The 17121-nt window shown below is 51.7% G+C and overlaps 5 protein-coding genes across 5 annotated transcripts; 2 read left to right on the top strand and 3 right to left on the bottom strand.

Annotated features, from left to right (window-relative positions):
- Nucleotides 1-992: 992 nt before the first annotated feature.
- PHYSODRAFT_506784 (hypothetical protein) lies at nucleotides 993-2702 on the top strand (the record flags this gene model as incomplete). The annotated part of the gene is made up of 1 exon (XM_009529915.1): nucleotides 993-2702. One exon carries the CDS (start codon nucleotides 993-995, stop codon nucleotides 2700-2702), a length of 1710 nt encoding a protein of 569 aa, XP_009528210.1.
- A 421-nt stretch (nucleotides 2703-3123) lies between these two features.
- Nucleotides 3124-4803, bottom strand: PHYSODRAFT_507223 (hypothetical protein; the record flags this gene model as incomplete). Its single annotated transcript, XM_009529914.1, has 1 exon — nucleotides 3124-4803. The coding sequence occupies one exon, from the start codon at nucleotides 4801-4803 to the stop codon at nucleotides 3124-3126; it is 1680 nt and encodes a 559-aa protein (XP_009528209.1).
- A 1601-nt stretch (nucleotides 4804-6404) lies between these two features.
- Nucleotides 6405-7019, bottom strand: PHYSODRAFT_456707 (hypothetical protein; the record flags this gene model as incomplete). Its single annotated transcript, XM_009529913.1, has 1 exon — nucleotides 6405-7019. A coding segment is annotated over one exon (615 nt), but the record flags the coding sequence as incomplete, so codon positions are not given.
- A 1824-nt stretch (nucleotides 7020-8843) lies between these two features.
- Nucleotides 8844-9365, top strand: PHYSODRAFT_301493 (hypothetical protein; the record flags this gene model as incomplete). The annotated part of the gene is made up of 1 exon (XM_009529912.1): nucleotides 8844-9365. The coding sequence occupies one exon, from the start codon at nucleotides 8844-8846 to the stop codon at nucleotides 9363-9365; it is 522 nt and encodes a 173-aa protein (XP_009528207.1).
- A 1124-nt stretch (nucleotides 9366-10489) lies between these two features.
- On the bottom strand, nucleotides 10490-10834 carry PHYSODRAFT_411214 (hypothetical protein; the record flags this gene model as incomplete). Its single annotated transcript, XM_009529911.1, has 1 exon — nucleotides 10490-10834. A coding segment is annotated over one exon (345 nt), but the record flags the coding sequence as incomplete, so codon positions are not given.
- Nucleotides 10835-17121: the final 6287 nt, after the last annotated feature.

Genomic DNA, 17121 nt, shown 5'->3' with positions numbered 1-17121 from the left:
ATACCCAATTCAACCATTATGTGGTGAGTCTGCTTGTTTGTAGAAGCGGACTGGTGATGTAGTGCTTGTGGCAAATGTTCAGGTCTCACCTAGGTAAATACATGTGTGTTCTCGCTCGATAAAGAGCGAGGTTCCTGTATACTTATCCAAAATATTGGAAAGTCTTACATATCTATACAGTACCAGTTAACATAAACGGGTTACCCTAACCTCGATCAGTTTTTCTAATCAACTTTAATCGGCGATTTACAGTTCGTTAAACGGTCGTCACCTCGTTGCAGTGCAGGTCCACGCTGTTGACGGGCATTTGCCACACCTTATATGTACATGAAGAGGTCGCGTTGTGAGCCCGTTGCCCCCTGTACCAACGCGTCATTGTGTGCCTCGCTTCGCTGTACGGCGCCTTGGTCGCCCCATACAAAGTCCAAGTCGTATCATTTGTAAGGGTTTTTGGTTAATATATTTGTATGGGGATTAGCTGTCCATAAGTTTTGTCACCTGGGCAGAACCAGTGATTTGTATGTGAGCTACCTGAAGAAGCGCAAAAGCGCGCGTGTTAGCAACGTGCAGATCTTTATCAGCGTGTTCTGCAACTCTAGTCCAAACCGCACCTTAAAACGATAAAAATTGACGAAGTTACAGCCACTTTTGGCGGTGTCCATATCTTTTTGTCGTGGAGTGTACAGTAGCGGGTCTCCATTCATCACTGGAGACGGCACTCCCCGCCTGTGCGTGCAAATCCGCACGCCTGCCGCCATGCCGTTCACATAAATGGCGGGTCCAGCGGTACTTCAAACTTTTTCCTGTGTCGGCGGGCAGCGCGTTGCTACGGTTTCCTCAGTGCCGGCAGTCTCTTCTGAGCTGCTGCCGTGACCGAGAGTGTAAACAGTTGGTTGCCTGGCTGTCTGCAGTTGTCGGGGGAGGTCACGCCACACGCTTCATTCCGGAACTTCTGCTCTGCAGCTCACTTGAACTCGCCGCGCAACAGAGAGATGGCGACCGCACACCACGGCCCGAGCGGCCCCAGCAAGGGCGACCTCCCCGGCCGCTTGTCGTTCGTGAGCGGCACCTCGCAGCCCAAGGAACTCGAGGATGGCGCCTACACGCCCGTGAAGTCGCCGGACCCGAACGCCATCGAAGGCGGCGCGCTGCGTGAGGGTGGCGCCCCCGATCTCAAGAGCAGGGACAGCATCGGTCTCCTGGTGCAGTACGCTGCCATTGGCTTGAACTACGGCGTGCTTCCGGCCACGATCTACCCGTTCCTACAGCAGTTCATGAATGCTTCGGGAACTCAAGTGACCACGGCGTCGACGCTGCTGGTGCTGCCGTGGAGCTTCAAGTGCTTTTATGGCATTTTGTCCGACTGTGTGCCACTGTGGGGATACCGCCGCAGGCCGTGGATGGTGATCGGATGGATCATTTGTCTGGTGATGCTGCTGATCATGGCCTGCATGCCCGCAGGAGACCCGTACTACACGGTTTCGTCCGACCGCGACATCAAGCCGGCAGACTACACGCCCGAGATCGAAGCGCGCATCAACTACGACGCCGCCGACCAGGCGGGCAAGTACGTGCTGCTCATGTTCCTCGCTGCGGTCGGTTATGTGTTGTCGGACGTGTGCGCCGACAGCATCGTGGTCGACTTCGCCCAGCGCGAGCCGATGGAGACGCGCGGCAAGACGCAGTCGGCCATCTACGTGGTGCGCACGGTGTTCGTCATCATCGGCCAGTTCCTTACGGGCTTCTGCTTCAACGGCGAGGAGTACGGCGGCGACTTCAACTTCTCTCTGAACTTCCCTCAGCTCATGATCATCCTGGCGGTGCTCACGGCGCCCGTGATCCCCATGACCTGGTTCTTCATCAAGGAGGAGAAGCAGCCGCGCGTGAACTTCAAGAACTACATGAAGGAGCTGTGGGAGCTCATCCAGAAGCGCGCCATGTACCAGGTCGTGTTCTTCAACTTCTTCCAGGGCCTCTTCTCCAGCATCTCGTACACGGCCAGCTCCCCCGTGGCCTCCTACATGGTGGGTGTTACCCCCATCAACAGCACGCTCAGCGACATCTTCGGCAACCTGCTCTTCATGGCCGGCATCATGGTCACGTCCAAGTGGGGCCTGCACTGGAACTGGCGCTGGATGATCATGTTCACGGGCGTCTTCGTCATGATCGTGGACGGCATCTGCACCCTCATCACGGTCTGGGACGTCTTCCGTAGCCAGTGGTTCTGGCTGGGTCTCCCCGTCGCCGTGCAGCTGCCGTACGGTGTCGGCTGGATGATCTCCACGTTCGTCATCGTCGAGCTCTCGGGCGTGGGCAACGAGGGCGTCGTCTACGGTCTCATCACCATGGTCTCCAACCTGTCCTCGCCCTTCGCCACGGCCATGACGCTCGTGATCGACCAGCCCTTCGACCTCACCACGGAGCGCATCCAGGCCGACGACACCTCCATTCGGAAGGACGTCACGTACGCGGTCATCATCATGTACGCCATGACGGCCTTCTCGTGGGTCTTCCTCGTCTTCCTGCCTCGCCAGAAGGAGGAGACGCAGGAGCTGCTGCGCTCGGGCGGCAGCAGCAAGATCCTTGGTGCGCTCACGGTCGCCTACCTCACGTTCGCCTTCGTCTGGTCGCTCATGACCAACTTCATGGCCATGTTCGACAGCACCTCGTGCCTCATCATCGCCGGCGGCAGCGGCTGCTAAGAAATCCACCAGCCTTTTACTGTTCCCCCCTCGACATTCTTGAGTATTGCAACCCCGGCCGTTCGAAAGCAAGGCGGCGGAGGCAGTTGCTTTGTTACTTTAGTATTCAGCGTTCATATACATTATGCAGTGTACGCTTCACCACGCAGCAAGTTCTAATGCTAAGTGCGCTTCGATTGATCGTCAAACCTGCTTCTATTATACCTGTAGTTTCAACATTCTCCCATACTTAAGTACAAGATACGCGCTCTTTTTTACTGCGACCCAGGCGCCGCAATCCACTTGCGGTGACGCGCGCTGCTACATGTATCCATGTACATTTACTAGAACAACCACACATAAATTCATTTCATTTTGTGAAGTTATTCATATTAGAACGCAAACGCACCACCGACAACTCTCAAACCGACACACTACCGTATCAGCATCCGCTACCACCAGCGACCACGAGGCAGCTCGTGCTTGACACAATCCCCAGAATGTTCATCGTAACAGACCAAACCAATGCAAAACACAAGTAGCCCACCGTCAGTGCCCCAAGAAGTGCGCTCGATCCACCTGATCGCTTCAGCTCCTGGGTCTCTTGTTTCTGTCTCGGTAGAAGAAACAGAAAGAGCCACGATAATGCCGACATGCCGTACATGAGCAACACTGCCTCCGTGATATCGCGTCGCACCGCATAGTCATCAACTTTGACGCGCTCGTTGCTCAAATCCCACAGGGCGTTGTCGACGGTCTTTGTTAGAGTGGCTGCGAAGGGGGACGCAAGGTTTGCCACGGTCGTAAGCAAACCGTACATGGCTCCTTCGTGGCCTTCACCCGCCAGCTCCACGGTCGCAAACGTCCCGATGAGGAAGTTGATGCCAGCAGGGACGTTCACTGCAATTGGGAGCCCTAGCCAGAACCACTGGTTGCGGACAACATTCCACACGGTGAGGAACGTACACACCGCGTCGACAGCAATCACCGCCACACCCGTTAGCACCGTCATCGTGCGCCAGTTCCACGCCAGTCCGTACTTGCCTGTGAGCACGATGCCGCCCATGAACACGGCGCTGCCGATGATGTCGCTAATGGTGTTGTTGATGGGCGTGACCCCCACCATGTACAACTGGATCGGAGACCCCGCAGTGTACGAGAAGCTGGCGAAGATGCCGCTGAAGAACGAGTAGAAGGCGACCTGGTACACCGCGCGAGTCTTCATCGCCTTCCAGAAGTCACGCACGTACTTGGAGAAGCTCACTGGCGGCTTCGGAGACTCCTCGATGTACAGCCACGTAACCGGGAGGATTGGCGCGGTGCAGGCAGCTAGCAACAACATCAGTTGCGGAAACGAAAGCGAGAAGTCGAACGATCCTCCGTACTCTTCACCATTGAAGGCAACGCCAGTCAAGATCTGACCGATTGCAGCTGCAAACGTCCGTGTAGCGTAGATAGTCGACTGTGTCCGCCCTCGTTCAGCTAGCGGCTCTCGCTGTGCCAGCTCCACGACGACACCGTCGGCACACACGTCCGACAGAACGTATCCAAAGGCAGCGAACATCATGAGAAGGACGTAGATGCCGCCTTCCGATGCTGCGTCACGGTTCAATCTCGCCTCGATCTCGGGTGTGTAGTCACTGGGGGAGATGTCGCGATCTGACGGGTCCGAGAAGTAAGGTTTGCCCACGCGAATGCACCCCATTGTCAGTAGCATCGCCACACAAATCGTCCACCCGATGATCATGTACGGCCGGCGACGGTAGCCACATATTGGGAAGCAATCGGATAGAGCTCCATAGAACACCTTGAAGCTCCACGGTAGCACAACCAGCGTACTTGCAGTGAGCACCTGCGCCCCACTAGCGTTAAGGTACGCCTGCATGAACGGATAGATGGTGGAAGGCAGCGTGCCGTACACGAGCCCGACCGCAGCGTATTGCAACACGAGACCGATATGCTGCTCAGTGAATAGATTAGGCGCCCCGCCTTCGCGTAGTGCACCAGCCTCTAGGCCTGGAGGAGACGGCGGAGCCTTCACATTTTGATACTCGTGATATGCTTCTTTCAAGCAGGTTGAAGACACGCGATCGACAGTCTCCGCTACGTTGGAGCGCTTCATCTTGAACAGAGTCATCCTGTAGTTCACTTCGCGCCAAGCAAGCAGCTACAGAAATGAACCATCCAGCTCTTAGGTCGCAGCAACGGACGCTCGTCAAGTCTTGAAAGAAGAAGCTAGACACGTATTCTGCAGTCACCTTTCACCATGAAGAATATCAACACGGAAGGCGTCACCACCACTCACTCGGCTGAATGCATTGGGGCTGATTGATGCGTAAGGCGGGGGTCCAAAAGCTCAGCGAATCAGGCACGAATGTCGTCGTCAACCTTCATGGTAGCTGAGAGTGAAGAGATAACACGATGTCGACGTGGTGATGATAGGGCCATTGCGCGGCTGGTCGGTGGTCTCCTTGTCACTTTGGTTTTTGCGCCACCCGTACAGCCTTCACTTCGATTCACATGTATCCAATTCCCGACACAGAGCGGGGTGAGCGAAGCCACTTAAACAACTTCCGATTTGGGTCCCAACCGTATTCCTCACACAGCCACTGCACGACGTCAACTTCACAGCCGTCACGATGAAACATTTCAGGCTGACGACGTTCTAATTCTTTCAGCTGCCCCAGTTCGTGCCACCACTGCAATACTCAAGTACGTCAACTCGCCCCGAATCTTCAGCACCAAAATGTGCTGATCTCAGCGTCCTGACCCTCCCGAGTCCACGTAACTCCATGTGCGAGCCACGCTGCAAACGTTACATGAATATCACCCGCTATCATCCACCGACTCCAACGCCGTGTTCAGATCAACACCAATTGACACGACGACTTCACTCTGCAGACACTTCGAACGGCTGCTGCCACGAAGCTACCAGTCCATTCAAGAACGAGTTGTGCTCCATACTGGTCGGCTCTCCTTCCTTCTTGGTCGTAGTCGAATCTCGCAGAGACCTCTTCTTGCGACCCACGCGAGTTAGAGAAACCAAATTGCATGCTTTGTTTTGAAGCAGCTCGACCGAAGTGTTGAGGTACTGCTAGCGGCTCGGTAGAGATCTGCGAGCCTGCCTTCCAACAGACCAACAGCGTTGTGACCAGCAGCAGCCGAAGCGTCTAAAGCATCTTGCCAGTGTCATCTTGTCATGCTCAGCGTGCTGTTTATTCGTTGGTTCTATTATATACGCCCCCTCTCCACAGTTTAAAAGTCGATATTTACACGTGCCCTCTCGTGTCAGTCGAGCTCGAAGTCGTCGAGCTCGCCGTTGAAGAACGTGTGCTTGATCGTCTCGTACACGCCGAAGCAGATGCCCGTGGTGGGCATGATGGACACGATGCGGCAGGACGCGCCTCGCCACAGCACCATCGGGCCTTCATTCCTCACCGACTTGACGAAGCAGTCCCGCAGTCCGAAGTACTTTTTGTTCTTGCCCTGCGTCATGAGCCGCACCGTGATGACGTCCAGCGGGTTGGTCAGGAACGCCGACATTCCGCCGGCCACAGCGCCCACGGCCAATGACTCGGCCGAGTTCAGCTGTCTGTCCGAGTCCGTCGACAGCAAGTGCTGCTGGTACCTGTGCTTGAGCGTCTCGTAGAACAGGAAGGAGAAGGCCGAGAAGAACGTGTCCACGCTCAGACACGCCGAGTAGCCCGAGTAGAGTCCCCGCACGCCCTCCGACTTCAAGATAGACTTGGCCGCGTGGGCTGTGCCCCTGTAGTTCTGCGTGTACTTGACCACTCCGCCACTGGCGTTGCGCGGGTTGCGCCCCAGCTGCAGCCGCGACTTGATGACCTCGGACGGCACGCTGATGGCCGAGATGATGGCTTCGCTGGCCGCCCCTGCCAGGAAGTACACGACGCCGCGCTGCTCCTCGGGCACCATGGGGGCCGCCGTGGCCTTGATCGTCTCGTACGTGCCGAAGTACATTGCGGCACACACGGGCGAGGCCAGCAGCGTGGTGCTGAGCCCGCCGAAGTAGCCGCGCACGCCCTCCTCCTTGAGGATCGTGCGCACGGAGCGCAGGATGCCGCTGTACTTGGCGCTGGGCTGCTGCTGGATCTTCATGCGCAGGTTGATGACCTCCAGCGGGTGCACGACCGAGTCGGCCACGACGCCCGCCACGGCGCCCGAGAAGACGGCGCGCACGGCGGGGGACGCGGCGGCCACGGCGGACGTGGCGGTGGCGGTCGGGTGCGAGCCGGCGGTGCGCAGACTGCTGCAGGTCATGACGCCCGGGAGGGGGGAGGCCGCCGGAGACATGGGCGGGCGGAGGAGAGGGAGGGCTTGCGTCGGGGGACGCAAGAGGGGCTGTGGACGAGCTACAGACAGCAGCACGCCGGTATAGCTGAGCGGCACTTGATGTCTGTCTCTGGGCTTTTGGGCCACAGGTTTGGGATTTCTATGAGCCCGGAAACGGGGATGTGGGAATGAGGACCCTGTGGAAAGAGATTGGTTGCGTTGAATTGGGTTGGAAGGGGTCTAGCTGTGGAATGGTCGGGATTGTGACACTTGATGAACGCAGATAAATTGTTGGTGGAGTGGTATTGGATTAAAAAGGTCGTTTCTAAGAAGGTTTAGAAACGTTAGCATAGAAACCGCAACTTGGCGTTGAGCACACCAATTCAAGCTGCTCACTCCTGTGTCGATTGGCCTTGCACCTGCCATAATGTACAACGTGAAGTACGTGTACCTAACGTTAGCAGTCCGATGCATATCCGTAGAATCTCGCTCTTCCACTAAATGGACGACAGCTGAGCCTCCTCGGAGATCGGACGGTTGATACCCCGTCGGCTATCGCACTGCCATCCACAACTTGCCGAATTCCAAGAGGACGATCACGGTGGAGGGTATGATCAATGCTACCTACTATACTCTAGATCTGGAAAGTCGACCCACCTAGCGAAGTAACCAGGAAGACAGAGATGAATACTAGGCTGCAGCAGTCCGAGGTGGGGAGGAGACAGACGGCTCTCCGTTGGTGCCGCTGCCAGTCATTTAGCTGCTAGGCACCGCTGACATCGAAAAGGGTTGAGCGAGCTCAGGACCCTAATGCCGATTGAAGCGATGCTGTGAGGAAGAGCTCGTCTGCACCAGCATCAGCTGATACACGACGATCGGATCGCCATTTTCAATTGCGTGGCGGTAAAACCTAGTGACTCGATTCAGTCCAATAGTATGGGAGTTTGCATTTGGTAGAGATTAAAATCGCCTCCAGACCTATACGACCTGGAACACCGCGAAGTTTGTTTGACAGGGTATGTGTGTATGTATGTGTGATATCGAAGCCAAGACGCCAAAAGATAAATCTTGAAGAAGCTCGTTTATGAGAGCGGAAAAGTCGACGATAGCTGTTTACCAGCGGTTGCTACGGCGAGACGGCCTTGGCGAGATTACATGTAGAACTGTAGATAAAGCGGAAACGGAATATAAGCGTCAAATCAACAATCGAGTAAATAAATAAAAAGAAGAGGGAAATAGACAAAGCGGAAATGTAATGCAAGTTACGAAGGTCATTCTCAACCTCACGAAGCGAATGTCAGGAAGTAAAGTGAGCGAAGTCACGGAAGTCGAGCCGGACACGAAACAAACACGACCAGGCAATTACATGTAAATGCCATTTAACCGATTGAACGGTTTATGAAGGCGAAAGATTTTTTGGTTTCGCAAAATGATAAAAAGTATCCTGCCCAACGCCCGTATTTGGGAGTGAAATAGGTTCGAACTGAGGGGGATATACCATAGTGTACCCATATGCAACGATCAATCCAGCTTACCACTAGCGTCAACTTCAGTCGTGAAGAAACAATTGCCCTTGCTCGAACTACAGGTAGCCGTTCTCTCCTGCATATGCAAAATACCAAAAAGTATGCGCTCTGTACAGTAGTGGGTTGGTCTGGCGGGATTTCTGACGCTCTTACCGACGCAAGACCGGAATGATGCGTTGATTGGCGCGACGGCCACCTCCAGGTACATTCGTGCTCGCCGCAAAACGATTCCTCAATCCCTGGCAGCAATGAAGCAATGCAATGACTGGGGGAGCCTTCACTATTAAATTTACTCGCTACCGCGCACTACAGTCGACTCTTTTTACCATCACCACAACAAAGTATGACGGGCATCCAGCAACAGTCGTTGGTCATTACCCAGGACCCCCTGTCCTCGAAGATGGTTGTGGGAGGACTCTCTCGCCTCGCTCCCGTCGACCTGATGCCTGAGCGGTACTCGCGCCACATGAAGATCCTGACGAAGCTCAAGCAAATCCGCCAGGTAAAAATTTGCCGAAGTCCTGACAGCAGCCGCAGCTACGTCATCGACGTGTACACTGCGTCGCAGTCCATGACGCGAACCCCAACGATTTTGAAGACTGCAAACTCGGCGCTAACGAGCACCCAGCAACCTCCGACACTCTTCAGCAGATCGGACGTCCACATCGAAAGGAAGTTCTCCGACTTTGTGAAGCTACGCGATGAGCTGTACGAGTCTTGCCACACGGGACCTCACCTGTACATGAACTGCAAGTTCTGCAGTGAAGTAACCCGTTACCTGCTCCTCGGAGCCGTGCTACCTGGTGCACTTCTCACGTGGATGCTTCCAGCGCCAGCGAACCAGGGCAGTGCAGCGATTTATTGAGTCTTTGTTGCAGCTGGCAGTCTCCTGCCCAGTGATCGACTCGCAAGCTTGCCCTGCCAAGAGAAGCTCCCGCGACAGCTCTACACGTTCCTTTTCGAGACGTCGGTTTGACTCACCCTAGAACGTATCCAGACCTACTTATCGAGAGCGGACAAGTATTAACTAGATTCATCCTAGCTCTAAAACGTCGAATAAAGTATCATTATTTCCTCTTACAGCAGCAGTCATCGCCAACCATACTTACCGGATAGATGATACAATAGATCGACTAATACTATAACACCTTGCTACCCTGGTTCGGTGTGGTCTGTTGACATGTCTACTTGTAGACTTAATGATGCCTTCCCAAAAGCAACAATGAGCACAACTGAAGTCCTGGTCCTGGCCCACCGAGCTATGCTGGTGGTGGCATACTGTGCGTGGCCGATAATGGTCTCTTATGACAACCCACAAAAGTCCTTGGCCATTCAATGTCTCGATTGAAGAGCTCGACAGCTTCTATCGTTCAACGCACGGCATGGCTTGAGCTATCTTCCGCAACAATGCAGTTATCACGGACCGACATTTCTTAGAAATACTGGGCCAGCTGATATTTAGACGTGTGAATCCGATTCACTGAATCGCCTGCAGAGAAGCGAGAGGTGCACACGCTAGGCACGAAGCAAGCCGAGCACCAGCACCGCATCGACAATTTCGCTAGCAGAATTTCGCTTTGGCTTTCGATGATGTCACGCCCCAGCCTCTCCACCATCACCACACTATAGTTGTTGATGCAGTGTTCACGCTGCGTTGACGCCCGCAGCTCTGAATGTTTGTCAGCAGACCCATACTCAAGTACTCTGCAACGAGCCTTGACCACCGAGAGATTCTTCAAGCAAATAATTTATACGTTAATGCCGAGCGTGTCGTCGATGCTTGCTGTTCGCCCGTCGATTCTACCGGCAACGGCGACGTTCGGAGGCATCGAGTAGCTTGGCGCGTTCTTTCATTTCATGCCATCCGCTAACTTAACATTCGCTCATCGACCTCCTCTTGCTGCATGCCCTAGCCAAAGGTAGGCTAGCAATGCACGAGCCAGAGGTCCTCTCTCCGCCGGAATACTACACGCTCACGCTTCGGTCTCACATCATCAATGGACACTGCTCCGTCGGTGTGGGCATCCTCCTGCTCGCTCTGGCAAGAGCGCTGGGTCCGGCGCTGCGAGTGAGTCCGAGTCCCAGTCCCAGTCCTGGCCGCAGCGGCACTTCTTCCTGTCCGAGAAATCCCGCCCGTTTCCTCTCTCTCGCGGCCGTAAAGTCCGTGGCCTTCTGCCGACACAGCAACGGACACGGCGGAGGGGGCCCCAGCGCCCCGAAGTCGAAGTCCAGGCCCTCCGCCGCCTTGTCCGGCCTCCTCCTGCCCTCCTCCTTCTGCTCTCCTCGGCACGCCGCGCACAGCTCGCCGTTATTGCCGACACACTCACCGCCGCAGCACTGTCCCGTCGCTGCCCGGCGTAGTGAAGACGCTCTGTTCGCCTGATCTGCCTCGCTTCCCAGCATTTCGACGCCGTCGGTCGGTCCGATGGGACAATCTCCCCCGGACACGGACCAACTCGGGCCGAATTTCGAGCCTCGCGCGCGCCTCCAGACTCGCACTCGCCGCCGTCGAGGTCTGCTCCGCCTCCAGCCCCGCTCCCGTCGCTCTGCGTGGCCCTGCTCCTTGACCGCTCTACAGTTCAGTACAGTATGAACGCCTCCGTTCTGTCCGCAATGCCGCCCGCTGATTGGGAAATGGACAGCGCCGGTTTAGAATAAAGACAGGAAAAACCTTGATATGGAATAAAACCTTGGAAAGGGCTACCGTCATTCAGACCACCTACATTCCGGGATTTTTTTCCCTGAAAAATCAAATTTTACATGCCTTTTTCAGCAATTTTTCCCTCCTTTTTCTGAAACTTTAAGACCGAGGGAGGAACACTGAAGTGGATATGTCGAAACATCAGCGGTAGTACAGCGGTGAGTGCATGTAGCGATTGAGCTAAAGCTGGTGCAGGCTAGTTGCTACGACACACAGTGCAATGTTCAACAACTTGTTGACAACAAGTTGAAGTGAATTTCAAGCGAAACATGATTGGTCAGTTGATGTGTTCCGAATTTCAACGTGGCTACAATTTCGGAAGGCGCCCATGTGCCATGTGGACAACTTTGTGTGCCCGCAAACCTTGAAAGCGTTGTGCTCATGACAGATGAAGGGGGGGGGGTACAATCAGGTATAAACCCGAAGTTGTGGTTCCTAAATGGTCCACGTTTATCAAAGTACGAAACAGCTTTACCCTCATTCTAACTGTTTTATTTTAGTTAAGCAAGGCGCTATAGTTGTTGAACCGTTTGGTCTACAACAAGGCCGATATTGGCATTATCCACCCCTTTTCAAATTTGGTCCAGTCAAATTAGTGCTAGGCCCAGAAAAATGAGTACAGTTGCGAAGGATATTTTTAGGATCAATCAAGTTCTGAAGCTGGAAGTATTGAATTCACCGATCCCTTACCAATTGGATCACTTAGCAAACACTGTAGATTTTATTATACTGAATTACATGTGGGCATGTTCTCTGGGCTAATGTTTTGGTGTGAGGTCAATGCACCTATCAATAGAATCTTATTGCCTCAGTTGTGAAGTGGTACCATGACATTAGCTGAGTCGTTAGCTAGACTAAATGACTGTAATGTACCTCGCCAAAAACTAAAAAAACGAATCAATCTACAGTAGAAGGAAAAGAAGCTCCGAGCCGAATAGGCATCCATCAAAACCTGTAAGTGTCATTTAGACCGATTCGATCGAGTGTTGTATGATGTTGTGTGAATGTTGTTTGATGTCTTCCGCACGGAGGTGAAGTGACGATTGGTGACCCGAGTGGTGAACCCGGGGGGTTTCGCAGTTCGGAGCTACATGAAGCATTAGAGTCAATGAAGGTGAATGTACGCCGAAATAGTTCTAGATGAGGTTCGCCCAGTAGACAGCCTGTGTTCACAGAAAAATTAAACCAAATCACCTGTGGATACTAGATAAACACAGATTAAAATTGCGACGCGTGCTTACATCGTCGGATATCTCGTAGCCAAGTAAGTACTTGAAAGTAAAACAAGCAGCAGACTCCGCGCGCGCAATCTCCCGTTAACATTATCAAAGTTGTGTTATTCACAGGCATCTCCTGCGCCTGCTTCGCAGCCGCAGCATCTGCCGGGTATGGTGATGTGCAGGCGGTAGATATTAGAAGTCTTCTTTAGCTTTTTACCCGTACTAGACCGCTATTGTGGATGCATGTCGCTCAGACTAGCTGCCATCGTGACGAACAGCAATAAATCGACGAATTTATAGCGCTGGCCCTGCCGGTAGTGAATTTTACAGCTTGAACACGCTACATCTGCTTCAAACTCACAAGTCGGGGAGTACATACCTGGTAAGGTGCTTTCGGTTCGTCTGTTGAAAGCTCACGGTCAGACCTAACAAATATTTTTGTTTGGTGGGGTAGTTTGGACCGATAAAATGCTACAAAATGAAACCAAACTCGATGAGCTCTTGTCGAGATCAAGCCTTGATCAATCATTCAAAAATTATCATTCAAAAACAAAAGATGCCTTAAAACCCCCAAAGCAGCTGGAGGATCTAAACGAAACGCTGTTGACTAAGAGGTCGTAACTTTGCCAGTGCTGCAAGAAATCGGTTTAATTAGTTTTCACTTGATACATGCATATGCCGAGCTCTACTTGCCGCTGTATATTGGTTATAAGGCGTTTTCAGAAGGAACCATCACAAATACCGATACACGTATTCAGTGACAACATGGTATCCTCTCAATCCCAAAAATAGTTTTGCTTGTGCCTAAAAGGGGTTCGGCAAATAAGAAACAGTAGCAAGCAATCTACCTTGGCTTGCACAACTTTAATATTTTTCGGGGAAGTCTTGCTGGATGCTCAATCTACAAAGACGCGTTCTAATGAATGTGCAGGAATTCACCCTGCCAACGTTGTAGAATATAGTTGTCAGTAGCTAGCTATACGATGCATGCTACTACGACGAACAAGGTAGCACGGGCTGCATTCTTGCATTCTTTCTCCACAAAACGTGTATTTTGATGGAGTCCACTTTCTCGGGTTGCATACGTTCTTGCCCTTCAGCGCGGTTCGACACCTGGCGATTCTAACGTATATGTAAATTTTGAAAATACTGTGACACGGCATAAAATACGCACAAAACTATGAAGTACAAAACAGCACATCATATTGGCAGGCGAATTTCTTGTTGTTCATTGCACGGCTTTGTCTACCGGACTTCATCTTGCCGGATATTTCGTCGTAGTCTGTAGAACCCGTGTGTTCATGTCTAAACTGGATAACCTGGTTTACATAAAAAAAACAAACTACGGCTAAGCCGATCAGGCAAGTGCCCAACGAACAGGCCCAGTTTTAAATTAAAGTTTCGTTTCTGCGAGCAAGCCCAGAAATGGAATGATTCAAGTAATCGTCGATTCGGGCCACTTTAGAAACTTTAGGGTCGAGAACTGGTTCAAACCATCTTCGAGGCCTAGCATAAATTGGAGTTGCTTTTTTACAAATAATACCAGTAAGGCGATCTATTACGCATAATTTCATAATTTTCTTGAGCAAGTGTGTATGATAATGGTCACCAAGCCAAGCGTGGCTTTCTACGCGCGTAGCTACTCCGTTTGAACTTCTGAAAGTCTTTCGCCCCCAGCTTTGCGGAACGGCACACTGCACGAGCTCCGCGACTACGATGTGACTTCAGGCGCAACTTTATTACAGAGCTAGCAGACTACGATTTCAACTTATAGTTCTAGTTGTCGGTTTATCAATCCGAGCGCTGAATTGATTGAGGAAGATCCACGGTTTCATGTGGCATGAATGTCGTTCGATGTCATCCAAAAATCTTCCCCAATCGACAGTTCTTCGAACTGCGAATTGGGGTCGAAGCTAGATTGTACGGATGCTTGTACAGGGAAAACCGATGTACTCGGGCATCTCCTGCGCCTGCTTCGCAGCCGCAGCATCTGCCTAATCTGCCACTGTACAACCAAGTGGACCAAGTTTAATCGCAGGCATTGCCACCGCACATGTCGTCACTTCGATGAATTGAACGTCAACGCTGAGTTGAATTTGTGCTTCAGCGCTTTTTGACCAGCCCACCGTGGTAATTCGACCTCTTGCTACTTGTCGGACTAGGCATCGACGGATTTAGTTTCACTTAAGATATTTTATAGTACACAGAACGGTTATAAACAACTAGCTAATAAACGTAATTTCCTTCCGTCTTGCCATTGAAATATGCGCCGATGTCCAGGCAGAATCCTTTATCTCTTAGATTGCAGTATTGTGCTCGGAAACTTACCGGTGGCGATAAAAAATTTTGAAAAGTAAAATCCCGTGCATTCGAATGTTTAGCGCTGCCGGGCTACTGCTCAAGTGAACTTGCTGGGTAATCTGACGAAGCCAGCAATTTGTTTCAAGTTTGATTAGTCAAACAGAGGTCAGCAGATCCCGATCGCATGTAAGGGTAGGATACAGCGGGTACTTGTCCTTCGCTTTGACGCTGTCCGTCCGGGCTTCCTCTCGCACAGGAATCCGGGGCGTACAGCGACGACGTAGGAGCATTAAAAGTCAACATGGCGCAGCCGCACACATATTTCGTCCGGGTCGCCTGAACATCTAGCAACAAAAAAGCTGTCAGCTACGGTTCGTCCAAGTGTGTGATTGCCATTTATCAAGTATTAAGCTGAATGTACCGTGTTCACTTTGCATTAGGACGATCTGAACTAATATCGGTAAAAATGTACTTTGAAGTTGTTTTGACAAGTACAGGATCAGGAAGTAGATAATTCTACACCACCAGTAGTAGTTGTAAATGGGCTCGGTGGATCTCTGCGGGTCGCAGTGTAGTCTCACACAAGGCAAACATAAAATCATCCAAAGTCATCATAGATAAAATGCCTGAGCGAGTGCAGCTAGCTTCTTCTTCATGGCCCCACACGAGCCATTCGTATCTCGATTCACCCCTTAATTGGAAGAAGGCTTCTTTCGATTTCATACACAGTCGTCATTCTTTTTGCACTACCTTTTAGCCTTTCCTCCGGAGAAGACATACCATCTGGTGCAACTCATTGAGCCTCCGCTTAAAGAATTCGTTCGCCGCCATATAGGACGTCACCGCGTTGCCGGCCAATAGAATTTGCTTTGGATACAACAATGCTGAACGAAAATAAAAAAGCTATACCTCCCATTTGGATTGCATAAATTTAAAAGCTTGAAGTACTTTTCGGCAAAGTTTCGGTGGAATGTTTTTAATAATCCATCAAGACTCATTCCAATGAGTGTGGGGATTCACACATGCAGACCTTGAACACAACTGGTGCCATTACCACATCACTGCATCGTATTATACTGTATGCAGCTCCAGAGCACTCAACATACTACTTACTCATTCCATTAGCGTTAAAACTAGCGGTTCGATCGGTTTATTCAGTCCTGAGTACCCTCCTTTATCAGACACAGATTTTTCATCTGCATGCCTAGTTTCTCAGAAAGGTTAATTGAAAATCGTGTGGTCATCTGAATTTGTCGTGACATAAATTGTCGGCAGGCTAGTATTCATTAACACTGATGCCTCTAATTGTCAGAGACACAATTACTACGACGAACAGCATAGGTACCTGTACATATTGCGTGCAAAATGGCAAGAATTGCATTCTTTTGTCCAATAAAATGTTTGGGATGGGGTCCCACTTCCTGTGGTGGCATCGTGGGCGTCTGACATCAATCTAGAAGGGAAAGAAGTTTCGAGGCAAATAGGCATCTATCAAAACCTGTTGTGTCATTCAGACCGGATTCGATCGAGTACTGTTTGATGTAGTATGAATGTTGTTCGATGACATCCGCTACGGATGTAGCGTGAATGTCGTTCGATGACATCCAAAAACCTTCCCCAATCGACAGTTCTTCGAACTGCGAATTGAAACAAGTACAATCAACCGATCAAGAATTAACTTCCCGCCGAGCGAGACGGCCGGTCCTACGTGCTCGGCTTAAACCTGTTTAATGAGCCCCGCTTGCGGGGCTCCGCTGCTTGTATGATAGTGGTCGACGGGTGAAAGAAGCTGTACAACTATTGCTACCACCTTCCCTCGAACTAGACGCCTAGGCGCTCTATTCGAGTGAAACTACGAAGCTCTATTCAAGTAAATCTACAAAACGCTGAAGGCTAGTAGCATGCATTGTCATACAAATCACTGTTAGACCGCACCATCCGACTCCGATACTATATTCAGAACAGCTACCCCCAAAGCGAGCAAGATAAGAGCGTCTTCCTGCCGCAATTCGAGCATCGGGACCCACTCGTTGGGTTCGTCACGTCCTGAGCTATGACCAAGGCCCTTAACATTGCGTCAACTCGCAATATTGATGGAGAACGCCGGGACCGCGTGCACGGTCGATTTCGCCATACACTTGTACCGGTAGTCGGCCGGCTGTTCTGGTCCAGCTTGCCTTGGTTACTATGGGGTCGAGCACGTTTCGAAATGAACGGCTAACTCGGTGAATACTCCTTCTTTTTGCTCGCTCTAAAAGGGAGAGGCGTCTCCTTTCCTTCCTCTTCCACCACAACGCAACCGCGCGCTTCATACATTTGTTGAGGTCAGGAGGCACGCCCAAAGAGCATACCTATTATTAGAAAATGTATCATTCCGAAATGTGTCCCGTTCCACCCCG

This window comes from Phytophthora sojae (genome assembly GCF_000149755.1).
Source record: "Phytophthora sojae unplaced genomic scaffold PHYSOscaffold_5, whole genome shotgun sequence".
NCBI lineage: Eukaryota > Oomycota > Peronosporomycetes > Peronosporales > Peronosporaceae > Phytophthora > Phytophthora sojae.
The sequence above is the reverse complement of the archived record's forward strand: the minus strand, read 5'-3'. Positions and strand labels throughout refer to the sequence as shown.